This window comes from Protopterus annectens, chromosome 3.part1, assembly GCF_019279795.1.
Source record: "Protopterus annectens isolate FY-2018-M chromosome 3.part1, PAN1.0, whole genome shotgun sequence".
Classification (NCBI taxonomy): domain Eukaryota; kingdom Metazoa; phylum Chordata; order Ceratodontiformes; family Protopteridae; genus Protopterus; species Protopterus annectens.
Window position 1 is genome coordinate 709245146 of NC_056732.1, and position 20009 is coordinate 709265154.

General features: G+C 36.1%; 1 protein-coding gene across 1 annotated transcript in view; it reads right to left on the reverse strand.

The window, feature by feature from the left end:
* Positions 1-20009, reverse strand: part of SLC30A8 (solute carrier family 30 member 8) — a 250034-nt gene that overhangs the window by 77150 nt on the left and 152875 nt on the right. The window contains exons 5-6 of the mRNA XM_044066248.1: positions 11770-11962; positions 6588-6693 (exon numbers count right to left, since the gene is read on the reverse strand). Of these exons, the coding sequence (XP_043922183.1) occupies positions 6588-6693; positions 11770-11962 (299 nt within the window). The remainder of the gene's footprint in view (positions 1-6587; positions 6694-11769; positions 11963-20009) is intronic.

Sequence of the window (20009 nt, forward strand, 5' to 3'; positions counted from 1 at the left end):
CAAGAATCAAACCGGAGAACCTCTTGCTATGAGGCAGCAACACTAACCACTGCTCCACTGCAGCTGCCCATGTAAAATAAATAAATAAAAATTAAAAAAAAAAAGAGGAGACAAGGTACCTGCCTCCCACTTAGCAGCTTTTACTCACTGGTGGGAAGAAAGTAAAAATTAGGTAAATAAATCTATTGTAAGAAGTTTAAAGTATAATACTTGCAAGACAAAATTAGGTAAAAAGGTCATAATTTAACACCAGGTTGACCATAGGGATTGCATCTCTTGAAAGAGCTCGAAAAAACATCTATTTTCATCTGAAAGGTACCCACTCCCATCTGCCCACCACCTCCTTATAAAAGACTGTATAACTTGTGGTCAGTATTTGGGTATTACTCCTACTACAGATCGTCCTAGCATCCTTCAACTACAGAATGTAAACAGATAAGGCACTTCACACACACACAACAGTTCACAATAATCTCAGAAGCAGCTGAGAAGTAGCAGACAAGATAAAAGCTTAAAGAAATAAGCATGCCATACATCGTAGTCTACCAAGATCGTGTTCTTCAATAAAGAGATCACTTGATTGGCTGAATTTTGAGTTTTGTATCTTTCCTTAACACAAGTTATGAATGCATTATTATTCCTTTAACTGATGTCAGTTTTATATATATATATATATATATATATATATATATATATATATATATACATAAAATTACAAGTATTTATAAAGGATGATAAATGAAGCTCTAAAGTGCTTTCAGTACAGTATTGCAACCAAATCTGAAAGATATGTCAATGTAAACATGCAGTATTCTGCCTAATTGATTGCATTATTATATATTGCAACAGTGTTTATAAAGAATGGTATCTGATTTCAGTACAATATTGCAACTGCATTTATATCAGGCACAAATATGAAATGTATTATCATTTATTCAGAATGTAAATGTAAACCCCACCTAGACTTGATAGCAATACACTCATTCTTCTCACGTGTGCATAAGAATTTCCTAGATCATTGTTTCCATTTATGCATAAGCACTTCCTATGTCATTGTTCCCAAGTATGCATAAGCACTTCCCATATTTTTTGTTTTAGTTCAGTAAAGAGTTAATAAAAATGAAATCGGTTATTAATAAATTGAATGTGTAACATTATGTGTGAATTTATTGTGTCTGCTTCTCTTTTGGCTCTAACCCAATTTTCTCCATTTTTCTTATTTTAACTATGCATTCCATTCTGCTTTATTTTCTTTCTCTCCCATTTCTGTTCCTTTTTTATGTATTTAAATTAGTCAGGACAGGCCCAGTTGTGTGTCTCCCTGGTTAGTGACACAAGTTTCCAAAATATGGCCAAATTATCCAATTATGCAGAACTGATGAGCTAAGAAAAAAGGACAAAACATGGCATGACTACAAGTTGGCTTTGGCTTTATTGGTCTGAATGTACCAGTGAAGTCTTTAAAAGTAAAATTTGTGGGCATACAGAAGCCTTATAACAGAACTAGGTGGTATGTCCTTATGGGGTGATTTGCATATACCTCATGGGCCTCCATTATAGGGGGTTTAAGGTATTTACACAGCGAAGACTCTAGCTTGGCTGCGTCTTTCTTGTAGTTTTTTACAGACTTTTTTTGTGTAATTTTGTACCCTTTAATTTGGATATTATGTGGATACTTTGGACTTACATTAATGTTTATGGACATCCGGCTTGGTTTTAAGCTCTTTATTTTGAAAGTAGGGCCAAACAATCCACTTATGTTGTAATGATGAGCTCAAAATAGAGCAAAACACAGCATGCCTACATCTAATAAGATTTGTCTTTAGTGGCCCAAATTTATGGGCTTCCTGGGTTATAGAGAAGGATGTATGGTAAGGGACTTTGTCAATGGTAATTTGGACACGGAGAAGCATAAGCATGTCATATTGTTTAATCAGACTTGAGGAATGGTTGTATTTAATGTAAATTAAGACACTTTCACCTTCTTTCAACTTCTTGTGTAGTAGCTGGTCTAAAGGAGCATTAAAGTCCATACTGCTAGTTGCTCTATGTGACTTTAAACCATTCTCAGTAATATGTTTAAATAACATTTTGCATATAGGTTCATAGGTAAGTACTAGGCTAGCTGCCCTTGCATGCCATTTTAAGCCTAGCCAATGTCCCTTTTGATGCTTGGATTAACCTTTCCTCTTTGGTGTTGGCTTGGCCTTACAACATCCCATGGTCAATAACTATATATTATCCCTAGTGATAAAAACTGAGACCATACCATAAATAATTTGAGGAGACCCATGCATGGAATAAAGTATTTAATAGCTGCCTTGTCCATTAGAAGTACAGGGGGAAATATTGGGGGAAATTTTCTGTTTTCCATCCATAGTTCAAAGTTGCACTTGAATATGGATAGGGATGACATTTGTTTTATGTGTATATATCCCATGGGCCTCCACTACAAAGGTTTAAAGTATTATACACTGAAGACTCTTAGCTTTGATAGGGTTTTTTTGTAGCTTTTACCAACTAGTTTGTCTGTGTAACCTTTTTACGCTTTGGTTTATATATACATATCTATCTATATGTATGTATACACACACACACACACACACACACACACACACACACACACACACACACACACACACACACACACACACACACACACACACACACACACACATCTCCTAAACCTGTCCCTACCTCGCTCATTCAAAAACTACTAAAAAAACTAAAAACATGCTCCCTCTCCTCTGACAACCTCCCCCCGAATACTTAAAACTTGCTGCAGAATCCATAGCATATCCTGTCAGTATCCTTATATATTACACTTTAGCAGAGTCCATTGTCCCATCCTCTGGAAAAAGTCTATCATCACCCCTTTAGATAAAGGGGCCAATTCCATTGAACTATTCAATTATCTCCAGCCTTTCTCCTCTTTCCAAACTCTTGGAAAAATGCATACATAAGCAACTATTGTACCACCTTATCCAAAACAAACTAATTGTCCCTACCCAACATGGTTTTTGCCCATCACACAGCACCACCACTGCCCTAATTTCCTTCATGGACACTGTGTCCAAAATCCATTGACTCTGGTAATATCACCTCTGTCTTACTACTAGATCTATCAAAGGCATTTGACACAGTGTCCCGCAACAAACTTCTTCATCAGCTATCCATTATAGGCTGCACCCCACCATCCCTCCAATGGTTTACAAGCTACCTATCCAACCGCCAACAGTGCGTCAAATGGCAAAATAAATTATCCCAATATCAAACTAACATAACTGGGGTCCCACAAGGGTCCATACTTGTACCCTTACTCTTTAATGTTTTCACCAACAACCTTCATACCTCAACACGCCTTAGCTCATTTATCTAATACACAGATGACACTACCATAATTTCCTCCTCCAGTAACATACAACTCCAGCACCTCACCCAAGCCACCTTCACTTCAATAGAGACATGGCTGAGAGAAGCCCAGCTACTTTAAAATCCTAAAAAAAAAAAAAAACTCCTTCTTTTCTCGACAAAACCAGTCTCATCTAACTTTAAAATATTCCACAGAATAACACAGAAATTGAAACAGTTCCCACAGCTAAGCTTCTAGGTGTAACCATAGATAACAGACTAACTTTCGAACACCACATCTGCAATAGCATTAAAAAAACACACATCAAGCTAGGAACACTCTACAGACAAAAAAATGTTCTTGGATAGCTCCACCAGAAAAACCCTTGCTAACAACTATTTGCTTCCCTCGCTCTTATATGCAGCCCCCTTATACACCAAATTACAATCTTCTCTTAAAAATACGCTCCAATCCTGCTACCTTAAAATTGCCAAATTCACCACAGGTTACCCCTACCGTTCCCACAACTGCCTAGCTCTGAAAGAACTAAATTGGCTTGAACTCACACAACACCTAAGCCTAGTACAGCTGTCTTCTGCACATAAAATGATATATACACCTGATAGCTGCCAAGCTCTCAAATTTTTCCTAAAACCCTACATACCTGCAAGAACCCTCTGCTCTGAAAAACAAACAACTCCTAACCATCTACATTCCAAACATAAGAGCTGAACAGTGCCTATACCTTCATGTCACTGCCAAGCTCTGGAACTCTCTGCCAACAGACATTACTACCACTGAGAGCTTTAACAACTTCCTCTGTCTAACGTACAGAGCCATGTCCAACCCAGAATTGTTGAACATGCTCCATCTTAGAAAAACCAAATCTACTCGAGCTACACGCTCTAGGGATATAAACCACAACACAACAATGAATAGAACATGCTGGAGGGATAGATTCCCTTCGCAGAGACTTCCCTTACTATGGAACAGGGTCCCGATCTACATAAGACACAGCCCCTCACTATCACTCTTCAAGAGGAACCTTGATGAGTGGATGGGTAACAGAAAGTTCACACCGGAGATCACACCAACAGCACTACTAGATAGGGGACAAGGGTACTAGCTGCTAGTACAAGGGTCTAGGGAACTACTAAAGGGGTGGTGAATACCGCACAATGTGGCTGGGCTAATATATGCCTTCGGGCAGATAGCCCAGTACCAACCTATCAACCTTTGAACCTATCAGACCTGCCCTTGCTCTTTCCCTAACAGGTGAACTCCATTCACTCTCTAGGGGCTTTTCTTTCTATCCCTATAACAGGAATTTCATCTACTAACCACTAGCATATTGGACTAACAGACTTTCCATATTTCTAGACCCTTAACTTTCTCATACACTAAGCATCTATTTGAATCTAATGTTCTGATCCTCAGTCTTTACCTTACTCCTACCTGATGTACATATAAAAAAAAAAGTTTGCAATCTACCAATTTAATTTAGTATATGTTTTATTATTATATCGACCTCGCTGTACTTATGTAGTATTCAGTTATTACTAATGTGTGCTTTAATACCTGCTTTTATATTGTTCATGTAAATTGTCTTAACTTTCACTTGTCATTTGGAGATTTTCTCTCTGGGCCTCCTCTGAAAATGGGCTGCTGATCCAGTCGGATTTTCCCAGTAAACAAATGTTAAATAAATAATATATATATATATATATATATATATATATATATATATGTGTGTGTATACACATATACACTTATATAAAGTTGTCACTATTTTTATAACTGGAGTGTCTCTCAAATGCTCTACTTTTATCAGTTTCTATACCCTTCTGTCCAAACTACTAAGAATGGATCACCTTTCCTCATTGACATACTAGACAAGGGTGATATTTGTCACTTGATCTTGGAGATCATAATCCAGTGTCACAGCATTTCTCTGACACAAAACAAGCTAAAGAAATGTTATCATTGTTTTATTTTAGGCTTAACAAATGATGTGCCTTTCCCCTCTTCATGTATAATGTGTACCAGTACCAAGCATTTGTAAGCTCCTATTTTTAACTGAAAAGCTATCTGCAAGATGTCTTAAACATTCTTTTCCTATCTAATTGAACCTCTGCATTTCCTGGTACCAAACAGGAAGGTTAGTTATCTTAATAAAAAAATCCATTCCCATTTAATAAACTGGCACATTATATACATGTGGCTCTCTTCATTATTCAAACTACAGATGGGGAAGAACTTACAAAGAATCCATTTATGCATTGTGCATGGCCATGCGGCACCGATCTGCCATAATTTATGCCATTAAGAGCATCCTGTATAAATTAGTATTTTGCCCTGGAGGTATAATAAAGGACTTAGTCACCTGCTCTGGGTGGGCACATAGTAGAACCCAGTCAGTGCACAATACGATAAGTGCACCACTTAGTATGGATTAAGTGTACCACTTAGTATGAACACATAAATACATATTAACATATCCATTCCTTCACGATCCCACATCTGTCTCCACTGTTCACAACAGCGGTATATATATATATATATATATATATATATATATATATATATATATATATATTTTTTTTTATTTTATTTTATTTATTAACATTTATTATCAATAGAAATAGATTGTGTTTGTTTTCCTCATGGTCTTGTATACATAGTGAAATCTTATTATTATGACCACACACCTGTTTGTCTCAAAGTATATAATGAATCACTGTTTGTTTTTTGATATTATGTGTCATATTTGCATATTGTACTGCTGCTTTGTCAAATTCCTTGGCCTGAGCAGTATGACTAAAAGGTTCATTCAGGATCTATTTCTATTATCAATGTTCTATATATTCTGACTCTTTAAAGTATATTTTTGTAAAAAACATAATTTGTTTAATTCAAACATGCCGAGATTGTACCATAAGCTTCCAACAGTATTTTTTTTACTATTTAGGAAGAGTGCATTGTTAGTTTTGAAACTAATGAAGTTGTTCAGCAGCGCCAAGATGTTTTAATCCATAAATATTTGCAGTGTGCTTAAGATGATTTTGTCACAGTGAAGCCTTTATATAACTTTCTAGTAATTGTTCAAATCAACTGCAAAGTTTTGAAACATTATTGAAGGCACTGTCACTCAATATTAGAATAAACTAGAATGTTGCACTGAAGATGTGACTATATACTGAAATTTCCAATAAATTAGATTAATATGATGCCTTACCTTCCATCAAGGTCAGCAAAATATCCTGTAAAATAGTAGTTGTTGTTGCCAATACAAACACAGAAAAAATAAATGTGCAGATTGGATCAGCAATTTTGTATTCAGGCTGAAAGAAATAACAAAAAACATATTCTAAACCTTTTTTAATATCTGTAAAACAATAGTCAGGTTTTTATAAGAAGAGTAGGGATAAAAAACAGTGACACTCAACACTACCAGATTCCACTGCTCAAACTCCAAAAGTGTGTGTGTGTGTGTGTGTGTGTGTGTGTGTGTGTGTGTGTGTGTGTGTGTGTGTGTGTGTGTGTGTGTGTCTTTCGGCTTTTCCCGGTTAGGGGTCGCCACAGCGGAACTCCGGTCCACTAATGATTGGCAGTAGAGTTTTACGTGCTGGCTTGCCGGGCCTAACGCACAACCTTCAACGAAGAAACACCCATTCACGCATGTCATCACACAGTAGACGCTCTAATTGAGAATCGAACGGGCAACGTCTAACTGTGAGGCGACAACACTACCGCAGTACCACCACTGCAGTCAAACTCCAAAAGTGAAAAGTGAAAAATGAAGATCTTGCTAAGGCTTGCAGGCATGGCAACAGTAACGGTTCCCTGTCATTTCTTTGAAACTGGAAACTTTTAATGAAAATTAGGTGCTTTAAAGTCCAGTCATTCAGAATACTGGCTTTTTTGTGTGGTCATAACCCCAAACCTCCCATACAGGGTGCTGTACCCCTACTAGTAATGTAATCAACTCTTGGCTGACTGCACCTTGAGGGTAAGGAAATATCCTCATTTACAGTGATGCCATTCTATCAAGTGGCCTTTGGCTTACCATCTAATACTGTGAATTGTACGTAGTGACCTCATGAAACTGGATGGTAATGGTACAGAAACAAGGGAGGCACAGCAAATGCTAAAAGCTGGAAACACCTTGCCAAAACTTAAAAGTTATATTTTAACCAAAAATATAATGTATCAATGCAAGCAAAGCAACACACAATGTTTTTAAGGTTATCATTTCCCACCTTAAAATTTCATCATTAGTTTGTCAATAACTGTGTCCTATGGGGGCTTAGTCCCAAAACACATTTGGTCATGTGGTGAGCACTATTAATCGCTTTGCAGAACTTTCAAGAATAAATTTAACCTATGACTAATTATGACTGTACCTTCCAAATAAATAAATAAATAAATGCTGACACAGACTACTGCAAAATAAAGTTTTACATACTTGGGGCTCTTTCATGCTTTCATAGGAAAGACCTTATGTATAATACTATCATGGGAGGAAGGCAGAATTGTGAGACATGCTTATTTGAAACTCTTAAGTGATCAGTAAAGTTACAACTGCCTTATTCTATGTACTTTTTCCGAGACCTTGATTTCTCTAAGAATTATCCTTACTCTGATGAACAGAACTCTCAAAACTAGAGTATCAAGGGTATAAAGGTGCGCTCCCTAGATTGGGAGATGCAAGGACAGTGATGACACTGCCAAAAATGACTTTAATTTCTGTAGTTTTGAAGTTTCTCTGTTTTACTCTGAAGTTGCACTTGTATGTTCATACTTAGTAACATCAAACATTAGTTTGGCAGCATATAGGTATACAACAGCCTATAGACTTCTTAACTTCATTAAGTTGTATTTTCTCATTTTATAGTTGCTTGAGAATTCTTTACTAAAGTTGTATTTCCTTGTCATGTTTTTGATCAATGCCGTTTGAAGCAATGTTTAAAACTTGAGTTTTAAAGAATGTCACACTGAGTAGCAGAAAAAGAGCAACTGTTCTCTTCTACGCTATTTTTCTGTGAACATGAGTGACCTCTGAGTGACAATATACAAGAAAAAGGAGTGGGTAAAGCTTCCCCTACAACAAAGCACTTACTTTTAACATTTACATATTTGCATGAATATGTAATTTAGAGCTCATGTATTTTCAAAGAAACAGGTTTCATGCAGAACTGCATGAGGTATTGTTTTCAGAGCTCACACATTTCAAAGTAACACAGTAGACCCTGCAACATAATATCTCTTTACAAATATTTACAGAACAAATTTCAGAAATGGACAATACTCCACCTCTCCTTCTGAATAAAACATCTTGGCATTCGGCAGGTTCATCTCTCCAGTAATCATATTCTTCATACTCTGACAAATACAGCTGTTCCTTTGTATTTCTAAAATACATAAACTGTCTTAGGATTGGATGAGCCAAACATATAGGCTAGGGGATTCCAAAACCCACTTAATATATTCTTGGGTCCAATAGTGTTTCTGTCCAAGTGCCTTACTAATAGGGAGAATATATGGTCACACTTCAGAAGACAGAGCTGGCCACATTTACACTCCTCTCTCAGCTATCAAGTTTATGGCAAACCATTAGGGCAATGCAGAAGTCCAGTATATAAAGTGAAATCAAACTCTGGTTCCAAACTGACACAAAATTATGAGAAGAAAATTCTTTTGGACCAAATTAAGAATCTGAAGAACAACAGTTTAGAAAATAACAATAACATATTTTACTGTGCAGATGGGATAAATATATATACATATATATATATATATATATATATATATATATATATATATATATATTTTTTTTTTTTTTTTTTTATTTATTTTTTTGAATGACTTACTGATCACAGAAACATAAACCTTTAATGTATTTGATAGATTAATCAGTATAAAAACAAGATTTAAAGCATCCCAGAATGAAAAGTAATAGTACTTAGAACTTTGTATTTATGTAAGAAGAATTCAAAAATATCAAGATACACTCAAATATTAATTTAGAGCTTTTCATAACACCAATACATGCACCAACAATTTTATTTCTGTATCTTCAAAAGAAACATATCTCCATTTCCCAAATGAACCCTCACTGAAGTTAAAAAAAAAATGAAATATCGGTATAAGATCAAATTTCACTTAAACCCTTGATGGAAATAGAACAAAGCTCATCAGCACCCCATGCTTAGACTTTGCACACTTCAAACAATGTATAAATGCCAATCAGCTCTGACTAATGAATTATGAATTTTCAAGAATTAAAAAATATAATAGGGGAAAAAAACTTTTTGTCTCTAACCCGGGCAAGAATTAAAAATATATATTTTTATAGAGGATAATAAGAATGTGGAGGGGATGTATAAATGTATGAGTTGTAATTCTTGTAAACATATTCTAATGGGTGAATATATCTGGCTTCCCGAAAGAAATTATAAAATTATATTGTATAAAAAATTTGATTGTAAATCAAATTTGTAGTTTATACATTTTTATTTGGTTTATGTCCAGCCTTTTATATTGGCAGGACAGTTACAGAGTTCAATAAGAGAATTTATGAACATCTCAGGGATGTTGAAAAAATGGAATTAAGTAATACCTTAGCTAAGTAAGTTATTTAAATGCGTTGATGTCATTCAGTCCCTTGATCTGATGAAGTTCTACGTAAAGAATGAAAGCTCTTACTACCATTGCTACCTTTGTTTTGAATAGATTAGTATTAATGTTGCGAATATGTTTTTAACACATTTTTAGTACGTTTGTTGTTTTGACCGTTTTTTGTTTTGTATTTGTGATTGATATAAAGGTTGATTCGAGTTCATTGGTGGTCTTTTAAGTTATTAAGGAGCATGTATATTAAGTAGGAAATGTAAGAGTAAGAGTAGGTTATGGTAGCATTTAACTGACCCATTTTATTCATTCTACTTTGTAATCTGTCATTTTAACCAACATCAGTGTTGTTTTTATTTGTTAATTTGCCATTATTAGTGTATATTTGTGCTTTATAGGCTGTACTTATCCCTTTGCCTATTGTTTTGTCTTCTTATCTGCTCATTGTTGTATAGTGTATCACGTTTTTTGTACATATTTATCTAGAAATCTTTTTTTTATAAAAATTTCTGAGGTCTGACAGTATTACATGTGAGCATTTAGGTTATTCCTGTGATCTAGAAGCAGATAACAGCAGGTAGTACTGTCAGCATTTATATTTTGTTTAGCTGCTTTTAGAACTGGATCATGATTTTCTCTGCTTAAGCCTATATGTAAAGATAATACTTATCATGTCTTGGTTCAGTAATTCTTCCTTTGATAGGGCTCTGAAACATTTATCTACCCCTGATTCATAACGTTAAACCATTTCACTCTAGAAATTAATGTTCTTATTGGTTTAGACATAAATTCAGGACAAAGGCTGTCTTTAGTATCAACAATATAATCTTATGATAAATTTAACATGTGCCTGCCACTGCAGTTTAGGATAAAAATGACCAAACAAACAGGTGTAAAATCTGTTTAGAAACCCATATCACTTTCTTACATCTCAACTGACACAGTGCATCATTTCACTCAATAATGCAAATTTTGATGGGTCTTCCTTTGACAATCATATTATCTGCCTGTTGGCAGAATTATTAAATTATTATTGGAGCTTCAAGTGAGTAATATATTAGGTTCATTCATTTGTATGCAACTTGTCTTGAATGAATAAGGATTGTTTTGGTAGCCATTTTAATTTACGGTAATAATATTTAACGAGTGATTGTGCCACATAATTGCATGCCCAGCCAGCCATCCTAAATCAGTCATGTCATTATTATAGTATTCATCCAGTTTTCCTCAGGTATATATAGTTAAATAGCAAACTAACATTTACTGAAAATACTTCCATTAAAAAAAAAATCAACATCCCACATTGTTGGCTATAACACAAAAATTCAAAAACAGCATTTTTGTAAGATTTTGGCCACCTGCACTGACCACATCCCACATCTTACTTCCAAGATCACATAGCCCTGGGGTATGGAAAATCTTCCATACTCCTACTGCTCTGATATTACTACAAATAGCCCTTTTTGAACAAAATATGGGAATTTATGAAACTAGTTCATTGATCTATAGCATGTCAGAACAAGATTCGGGAACCTTTCCTCAGGCTAGACATACACGTCTACTACTAGTATTATTCATAACAATATTAAAATTCTGTAGCTAAGGAAGTGCTCTAAACATTTTAACTGTTTCACGTTTCATAATTTCATTTCCAACATTTCCATTAGTCAGTTCATGGCCTGTGTGATGTATTTGACTAAAGGTGGAAAATACAACAAAAATGTCTTCTCATGCAGTAGCACAATTGGCATACACATAAAGAATAATAATAAATAAAAGTCACAGACCTTAAAGAAGACAATAAGTGCACTGATTAGTACACTGATGCTTTGCAAAAGATCTCCAACCACGTGGACAAAAGCTGCCCGAACAGTAGCATTGCTCCGTTGATGGGGACCAGGCTCTGCAGATGAAGCGACATGGTTGTTTATGTGCCCATGACTGTGGCCATGATTATTCTCATACAGAGTGAATCCCAGGCTGTGAAAGACAGTTTGCAATACAATGTTTGTTTTAATAAAAGTTAAGTGGATGCTTAGATTGTTCACCATCTGGGTTACATAATTAAATCATAAGCAGCTGTGTGTGTACCTCATCCTGAATTTCTACTCTGAAAGCAGACTGTAAAACTTGTGAAAACCTGGCATAAAAGTGATAGGTTGATACTTTTTGAACATGATACTGAAGCCATGGAATAGCTGCTCTAGCAAAAAAAGGATCCAGCAACATCTTTACAGAACAGTTTGCCCTAATATGTATCCTACGTACCAGAATCAAAGTGTGTGGCACCTTTAATTACTCAAATTAAATCCAACCCAAAAATTAAAATTAAATTAAACCCAAGAAAAGCAAAATGGAAAAGAGATTATGATGATATAATAATAATAATAATAATAATAATAATAATAATAATAATAATAATATTTTATGTTATATGCCCACATAGTGTTCTTTCATGCACATATCATACATAATTTAAAACAATGTGCTGTAATATTTATTATTTAATTTCACAGTATTTATTGATTTAATACTGTGCATTTTGTTACCATTTTATTGAGGAAATCTCTGCTGTTCAAATTACCAGGCACATTCTGGGATTCAAAAAGATATTGAAACCTTCGGTTATGGACTTTGGTAAAAATGTCTTATTTCCACAATGTGTAGATTTGTGATTCAGAGACACATTAGCCACAATGGGGAATGACTTCATTACTGGCTAATCTGCATATCTCTGAATCATTGTTAATTACTGCAAATGTTTTCAGTGGTATTTAACACCAGATCAGATGCATAGTGTTAGCACAGGAACCCCTTACTTTCTCTCTCTCACACACATACACACACACACACACACACACACACACACACACACACACACACACACACACACACACACACACACACACACACAAACCACATACCCAAACCTGTTGTTTAATGGTAAAAATGTCGTTTTTAATTTCTCCAAGTCTTTTGGGTTTCTAATACCATGACAGAAATGGACTCCATTCCTAAGTCAAAATATGATTAAATTTCATGAAATTAGTATTGTTTCACTCTTTGATGTTAGCAAAAAGTGCTCTTCACAGCATCCGCAATGTGCCCAGTAATGACTCCTTCTGCAATTCGTACGGTGTTACATGAGTTGGTAACATATCTAAATACGATTGTAAAATCTTTTTTATAAGACCAGTTGCTCCTACTACTATTGGAACTGTCTGATTATCTTTCTTCCACATGGCCCTCCTTTCTGCCTGCAGATCAAGGTATTTTATGACTTTGTGTCTCTCTGTACACAAGACACTGTAGTCACTAGGTGTGGTGATTCCAATGATCAATACTACTTTTGTCTTCTTTTTTGGACCACTATATCCGGTTTTCTAACATCTATTCTTTGAACTGTTGGTATTGGGTGATCCTATGTGATATAAACATCATCATTTTCTATGATTCTTTGTGGCTCATGTTTCCAGTGTTTTTCAGCCACTTCGATACCATAATGTTTGTAAAATCTTCAGTGTAACAGTCTCACCACATTATTATGCCTTTCAGTATGCAGTCCCTCGGCCATTAGTGCGACGCAATTAGCAACAAGGTGTGTGACTGTTTCCAATTCAGTTTTACAAAACCTACATATGTCTGTTTCTCCCACATGTTCCATGGACTTTGTAAACCAGCGTGGACGAAGCCCACTATCTTGGGTTGCCAATATTAACCTTTCATTTCTTGATGTGAATTCACCTCTCCTTAACCATTCCTGCACTTGTTCTTGATCAACATGAGGCTCTTCCAGAAGTTTTCTATACTTGCAACTATATTTATGTTTTTTCCACATTTCTTGCCTTCTCATCTGGTCCTTCACCTTATGTTCTTTCTTTTGTTTTTTCAGCACATTCAGTTGCTGCCTGGTTTTTAATCTACTTCTGGTTTGATTTCCATTCCTGCTTGACATCAATATGCTTCTGCTAAATTAAACAGAGATGTCATCTTAAATTTATTCTCCTCATGTTTCAAAAGTTTCACTACATTTGGATCCTGTGAGGTCAGCAGATATGTGTGGAGTCCCACGATTGCAGATCATGTATACATGTAATCAATTTCAAGGAGGCCCATCCCTCCTTCGGAATGGGGAATATATAATCTTGGTATACACTGATTTTTATAAATCAGTTGGTGAGCATGAAGCATCCTTCTTGTTTTAATATCCAATCTATCCAACACTTTTTGGGGTCCAGTCAATCACTCCAATACTGTAAGTTAGGACAGGAAGAGCAAATTGATTTATGGCTTGGATCTTGTTCCTAGATGTCAATGCTGTTTTCAGGATTAATTTAAGTCTTCTAAAGTACTCCTTACTGAGCTTTATTCGCATTTGTTCATGTTTTATTGCTGATCCTTCATCAATTCCCAAGTATTTATACACTCCCTCTTGCTGAAGTTCTTTTATATCACATTCTTGTCCCAAACTGATGTTTTCCTGGTGCTGCATTTTCCTTTTTTAAAGGTTGCTTTTGCACATTTATCAAGACCAAATGACATTCCAATATCATCTGAAAAAGTTTTGACAACCTGCAGCTGTGCGTTCAGTCCCTCATCTGATGAGCTATACAGTTTTAAATCATAAACAAAGAGAACATGAGAAGTCATTAGACTTTGTTGTTTTCTAGGAGCCAAATTGTAGCCATGGCCTAAGCTGGTAAGGGATTAATGGCAAGGCAAAATAGCAATGGTGACAAAGAGTCACCCTGGAATATCCCCCTTTGAATTTTTGTCCCTGGGATAATAATCTGTCCTTTATCATGGCTTAATTGCAAAGTGGTCTGCCACTGTTTCATGGCTACTGTAATGTAGCCAATCAGTGTAGGGTGCATCTAATACATTTTTAGCACTCTTTTATCCATGAATGCGGGATACTATCAAATGCTTTTTTGTAGTCAATCCATGCCATACTTAGATTCTTCCCCTTCTTACAGTTCTCCACTATAACTTTGTTTAACAGCACATGATCCTTTGTTCCATATGACTTTCTTTTATTGCCCTTTTATTCTACTGCCATAATTGAGTTTTCTTCTAAATGACTATAAACTCTGATAGCGTCAATTCCCGTGTATAGTTTATACATCGTTGGAAGACAAGTTATCGGTCTATAATTTTTAGGTAGCTTGCAGGTTCATTCTTAAGTGAGAGCATTGTTTTTCCTGTTGTTAACCAGTGCAGTGTGTGTTTAGGGTGCGCATATAAATAGTGCTTACTCATGGCTAAATCCTCGTGCAAAGAAGTTAATACTTTAAGCCAAAAGTTAGGTACTGCATCTGGGCCTGGGGTTTTCCAGTTAGAGGCTTTTCTCAACTTTGTTTCAATCTCTCTGGCTGTTATTTCATCCCATTTCCTATCCTGTACCTTTAAACTTCTTATTCTTTCTTCTACTTCTTCTATCCATGTAGCATCTTTGTTATGTTCCACAGGATCTTCACAGATACTTCTCCAAAATGTATCTATGCCCTCTTTTTTTTGTCGGTCTATCAATTCCTTTTACCTTATTTCCTAATTCTCTATAAAACTTTTTTGGGTCATCAGTAAATTGTTTATTTTGTGCTTTTCCCTTATATTCATCTTCATATCTTCTAAGTCTTTCCGCCCGTTTTGTAATTTTTAGTTTGTTATCTCCAATAGTGCATAATAGATCCTGGTCTGTTCTGATACTGCGCATTGCTTTTATCACATCTATCTTTCTTTGTATTTTTGTTGATCTATTCCCTCTTCTATAATCTTCTAAAAATGACACTTCTTGTCTTAGCTGCTTTATAGTTTTCTCTATTTGATATTTCCATGATGGTATTCACTTTCGCCCCCTCTTTTCCCTCACTACCCTATGTTCCTGTGGTAGAACTTTATCAGTTATTAATTTAGCAGCACAGTAATATATTCAGTTTACTTCTGTTTTATTGCATGGATCTCTATGAGCAGTCCTAATTACTGTGTTCATTTGTTTTATCAAGCTTCTGACTTTTGGGGTTTTATTAACCTTCTGCAGTCTATTTCTCTCATTGATCTTGATACATCTGTCTTTGTCTATTAAATCAAGCAACTCTTCTCTTAACTCATTTTTTTCCATACTGAGGGCACATCCCTTGTTTTCCGTTTCCTGTGGGCATTCTCTAGAAAATTCTCTAGCATCTTCTTGTGGCACATTCTTTTCAATTTCATTCTGAGTCATCTGTTGTTCTGTCATATGGGAACTCACTGGCCTATCACTCCTCAACATTGACTGCTTCAGAGTTTCCACAGTTTCCTGTTTCTTTCCTTGCTGTCTAGCTTCAAATGAACGTTTATACTGGTTTCCTGTGGAAGGCTCCAACATATCTTGATATGGCACCTGAACAATTGCTTCTTGTTCCACTGGTTTCCCCTTAATTTGGATATCCATTGCTCTATCCTGTTGTGGTGCTTTCTGTATTTGATTTACTACACTGAATCCTTCTCTTTGCAGTTGTTCCATAACCTCAGTTTCTTTCTTTGACTTCTCCATTACTAATCTCTTTTTCTACTTTTCCTCTTAGTCTTCTTATTTTTTGTATTGTAAAGTTTTCCATATCCGGATTCCTTTGCCTATATTTTTCTTCAAATATCTTGAGTGCTGCTCTTTTTATATTGGTTAGTTCTGCTTTCTCCTTTGCATAAATATTACACCATATTAAATCTCTTTTCCTTTCCCCACCCATATTTCATCTTCACATGTCTCCTGATCTTGCTTTTCCTTATTCCAGGGCCTCACTCCATCATGCTGTGATGTAGCCTTAGACCTTCTACATTAAATCCTTCACTTTGCAGGCACTCCATAACTTCAGCTTCTATTTGTTTAACTTCTGCTTTACTAATCATCTTTTCTACATTAAATCTTTGTGCTACTAATCTTTTTATTGTGAAATTTTCCATATCTGGATGCCTTTGCCTGTATTTCTCTTAGAATATCTTTGAGACTGCCTTCTCTACATTAGTTAACTTGGCTTTCTCCTTTGCATAAATATTGCACCATATCAAATCTCTCTTTCTTTCCCATGTCCATATTTCTTTTTTATATTTTTCAAATATCTCTAGATTTTGTTTATATTTTCTCACTTCCTCAGATGCTTCTTTTTCCAAACAGATCAAAATTTCTTGATCTATATACTGATTTTCAAAAATCTGTTGTATTAATGAACGCACATTTTTATTTGAAGCTTCTGACAGTTTTTCCTGCAGAAGTATTTTTCTTTCCTCTAATTTCTCTCTTAATCATTTTGTATATCTTGCGTCTGGAAATTCTGTGCTTTTTACATAATAGTAACAATACATAATATCTTTCATATCCTCAATAGTCCACTAGATCATCTTTATGGCTCTTCTTTGGCCAATCAATTTTTGTCGTTTTTGTGGACTGCTACTTCCATCTAAAATGGGGGGGGGGTATCATCCTCCCTCTGAACCTGGCCTGGTTCCATTGTAGGAATGTTTACATATTTTGAGGATTCTGCGCTGTCATTTTTTACAGTCCTGGCACCAGTGTGTCTACCAGGATTGGGCACTTTTTTATCCTGGGTCTTGTGCACCCAGCTATCTTTTTTATTTTTGATTTACTTCTGTCCCTGATATATGCTATATAAATACAGTCTATATATCAGTGTCGCCTTGGTAACATTTTGTGAAAAACAGGATTTACTTTGCGAAGGTACTCACCAAGACTTGAGGATGAATTCAATTTCAGCACTACTACTGTCTTTTGCTTGCTGACCTTTCATCTCTCCATCAGGACCCCCTGACTTTTCATCTCTCCATCAGGACCCCTTATTGTGTAGAAACTGACATGTGATGCTATGCCTGTTACCCTATTAACTTTTTAAGTGACTCCCTGGTGTCATCTAGAGTTTCTCCTTTCCTTGTCATGAAGGCACCCCCCCATTTGTACATGTCCCCATCCCTCTTAACTGTACCTCATTTTACAGGATGATTCTGCTGTTGTCCCTTATAGGCATGCCTGTCAGCTGTCCAGAGATTTCTTGTGCTATAGTACTGAGAGTACTGAGAGATATGCTTATAGGTGCCCTGACCTTCTCCCTCATAATTCATGAACTGTAGCCGTACTTCAGGATCCTTATTATATAGACAGAAAACCCTTGATACACTGATTTTTCAGTTATTGTAGTGGGTTAATTGTGCTGTTTCATCTATCAGGGGTACAAGTTTGAAGCCTTTTCTTACCTTCTTTTTAATTTAATTTTTCCTAAGTTTTGCATATTATGACAAACCTTCTCTGGTGTCTAGTGGTGTGCAGAGAACTAATATCCTCTGTGGGAAGATTTAGGGTTTGAATCTTTTTAATACCTTTAAGGCATGCTATTTATAGTATTCCTGGTGTCTACTGATCTGCCCACCCCATGTCATCCTTATTTTTTTATAAGTACCTTTCAGACACAATAACAAAGAGATATCGCTGGTGGCTAGTGTCCACCCCCAAACCATGTCTTATATAAGTGGCATTAAAGGACAATAATTTAATGCTATAGTTCATAGTTCAGTACTAGGCTAACTGCCTTTGTGGGCAATTTTAATTCTGACCAATTACCCCATGTGAGAATCAAACCATGTGCCTTGCATCTGCAAGGTAAACACCTTAACCATAATGCCAACCTCCCACCCATTAAATGTACAGACTTCTTGCATTGACCAGGAGTCAAACCAAGGTCAACTGCTTGCAAGGCAGCTATGCTCATCACTCTACCACCAATGGTACAAAAATCCTGGGTTTGTCTTGGATTTGACCAGGGATCTCTCACAACCAAAGTGAGAATCATACCCCAGACCAATATGTCTTAGTTCTAGTGCTCCTCTCCAACCCAAAACATATTAAAGAAGAATCCATGATGTTTAGTTATCCTCTACAACCAGTATCATATAAAAGCTATATGCCAGTTGGCTAGTGTTCACCCCCATCAGTGCTGTAGGAGTTGCTTTTTATTCTAAGGGAATGCGCAGGTATGACAGTCTACCCCGCCCCCACACACACACACACACACACACACACACACACACACACACACACACACACACACACACACACACACACACACACACACACACACACACACACACACACACACGCAGCACCCTCCACACCCAATCACACCCACAGACACACTCACCCAATCACTCATACACTCCCACACCCTAACTTACCACCCCCCCACTAACCCACTTACTGCAACCTCCCACGCATTACATGCACTCACACATATACCCATACATGTAGTCCCTTACATACACACATGCAAACATCCCCAATACTTCCTTTCCACTACACACCCTGGCACTTACCTCTACAGTGAGGGATGTGAGGAATGAACAAGAGCTTTTGACCATACTCATTAACATGAGAGGCTGGAGGTGGACATGCTAATTTATGCGGCATAAATGCCTTACTACAGAAAGATCTTGGGGAGAGCACATTGCTAATTAATATATGCCTTTCCACTGGAATATTTCATTAGCAGTTAGCACAGTTGCAAAGTACATTTTCTGTTTTTGGTTGTAACACTTATTAGTGATATAAAGCAAACTGATTTGCTTTAACAGTTTGCTTTAATATCATGTACTAAAATAGTGGAAGCCCAAGTTGGTAAAGAAACGAAGCTTACCATACCAAAGCAGAAGAAAGTAATCAAAATTCACTCATTTGGCTTAGTAGAGCATTTACTTAACTAATGAAGTATTTATAAAGACTGAACAGTACCTTCATCAAAGACGTTATAATCCATGTAACCAGCCCACTAACACCTTCTCTATATTTAAGCTGCTATAATGATAAATCACAGCTGCTGGCCATACCAGGCCTTCCTTTCAGCTTCATTTAATACAAAAATCTTTGCATGAGTTTACTTCAGGCCACATCGATGATAAGTTCTGACTGGGCCATCAAGATCCAAGAATCATTTAGATAGAACCCCTAATCTGATCTACGGTGCACCTCTGGATGAGGAACCAACTTCCT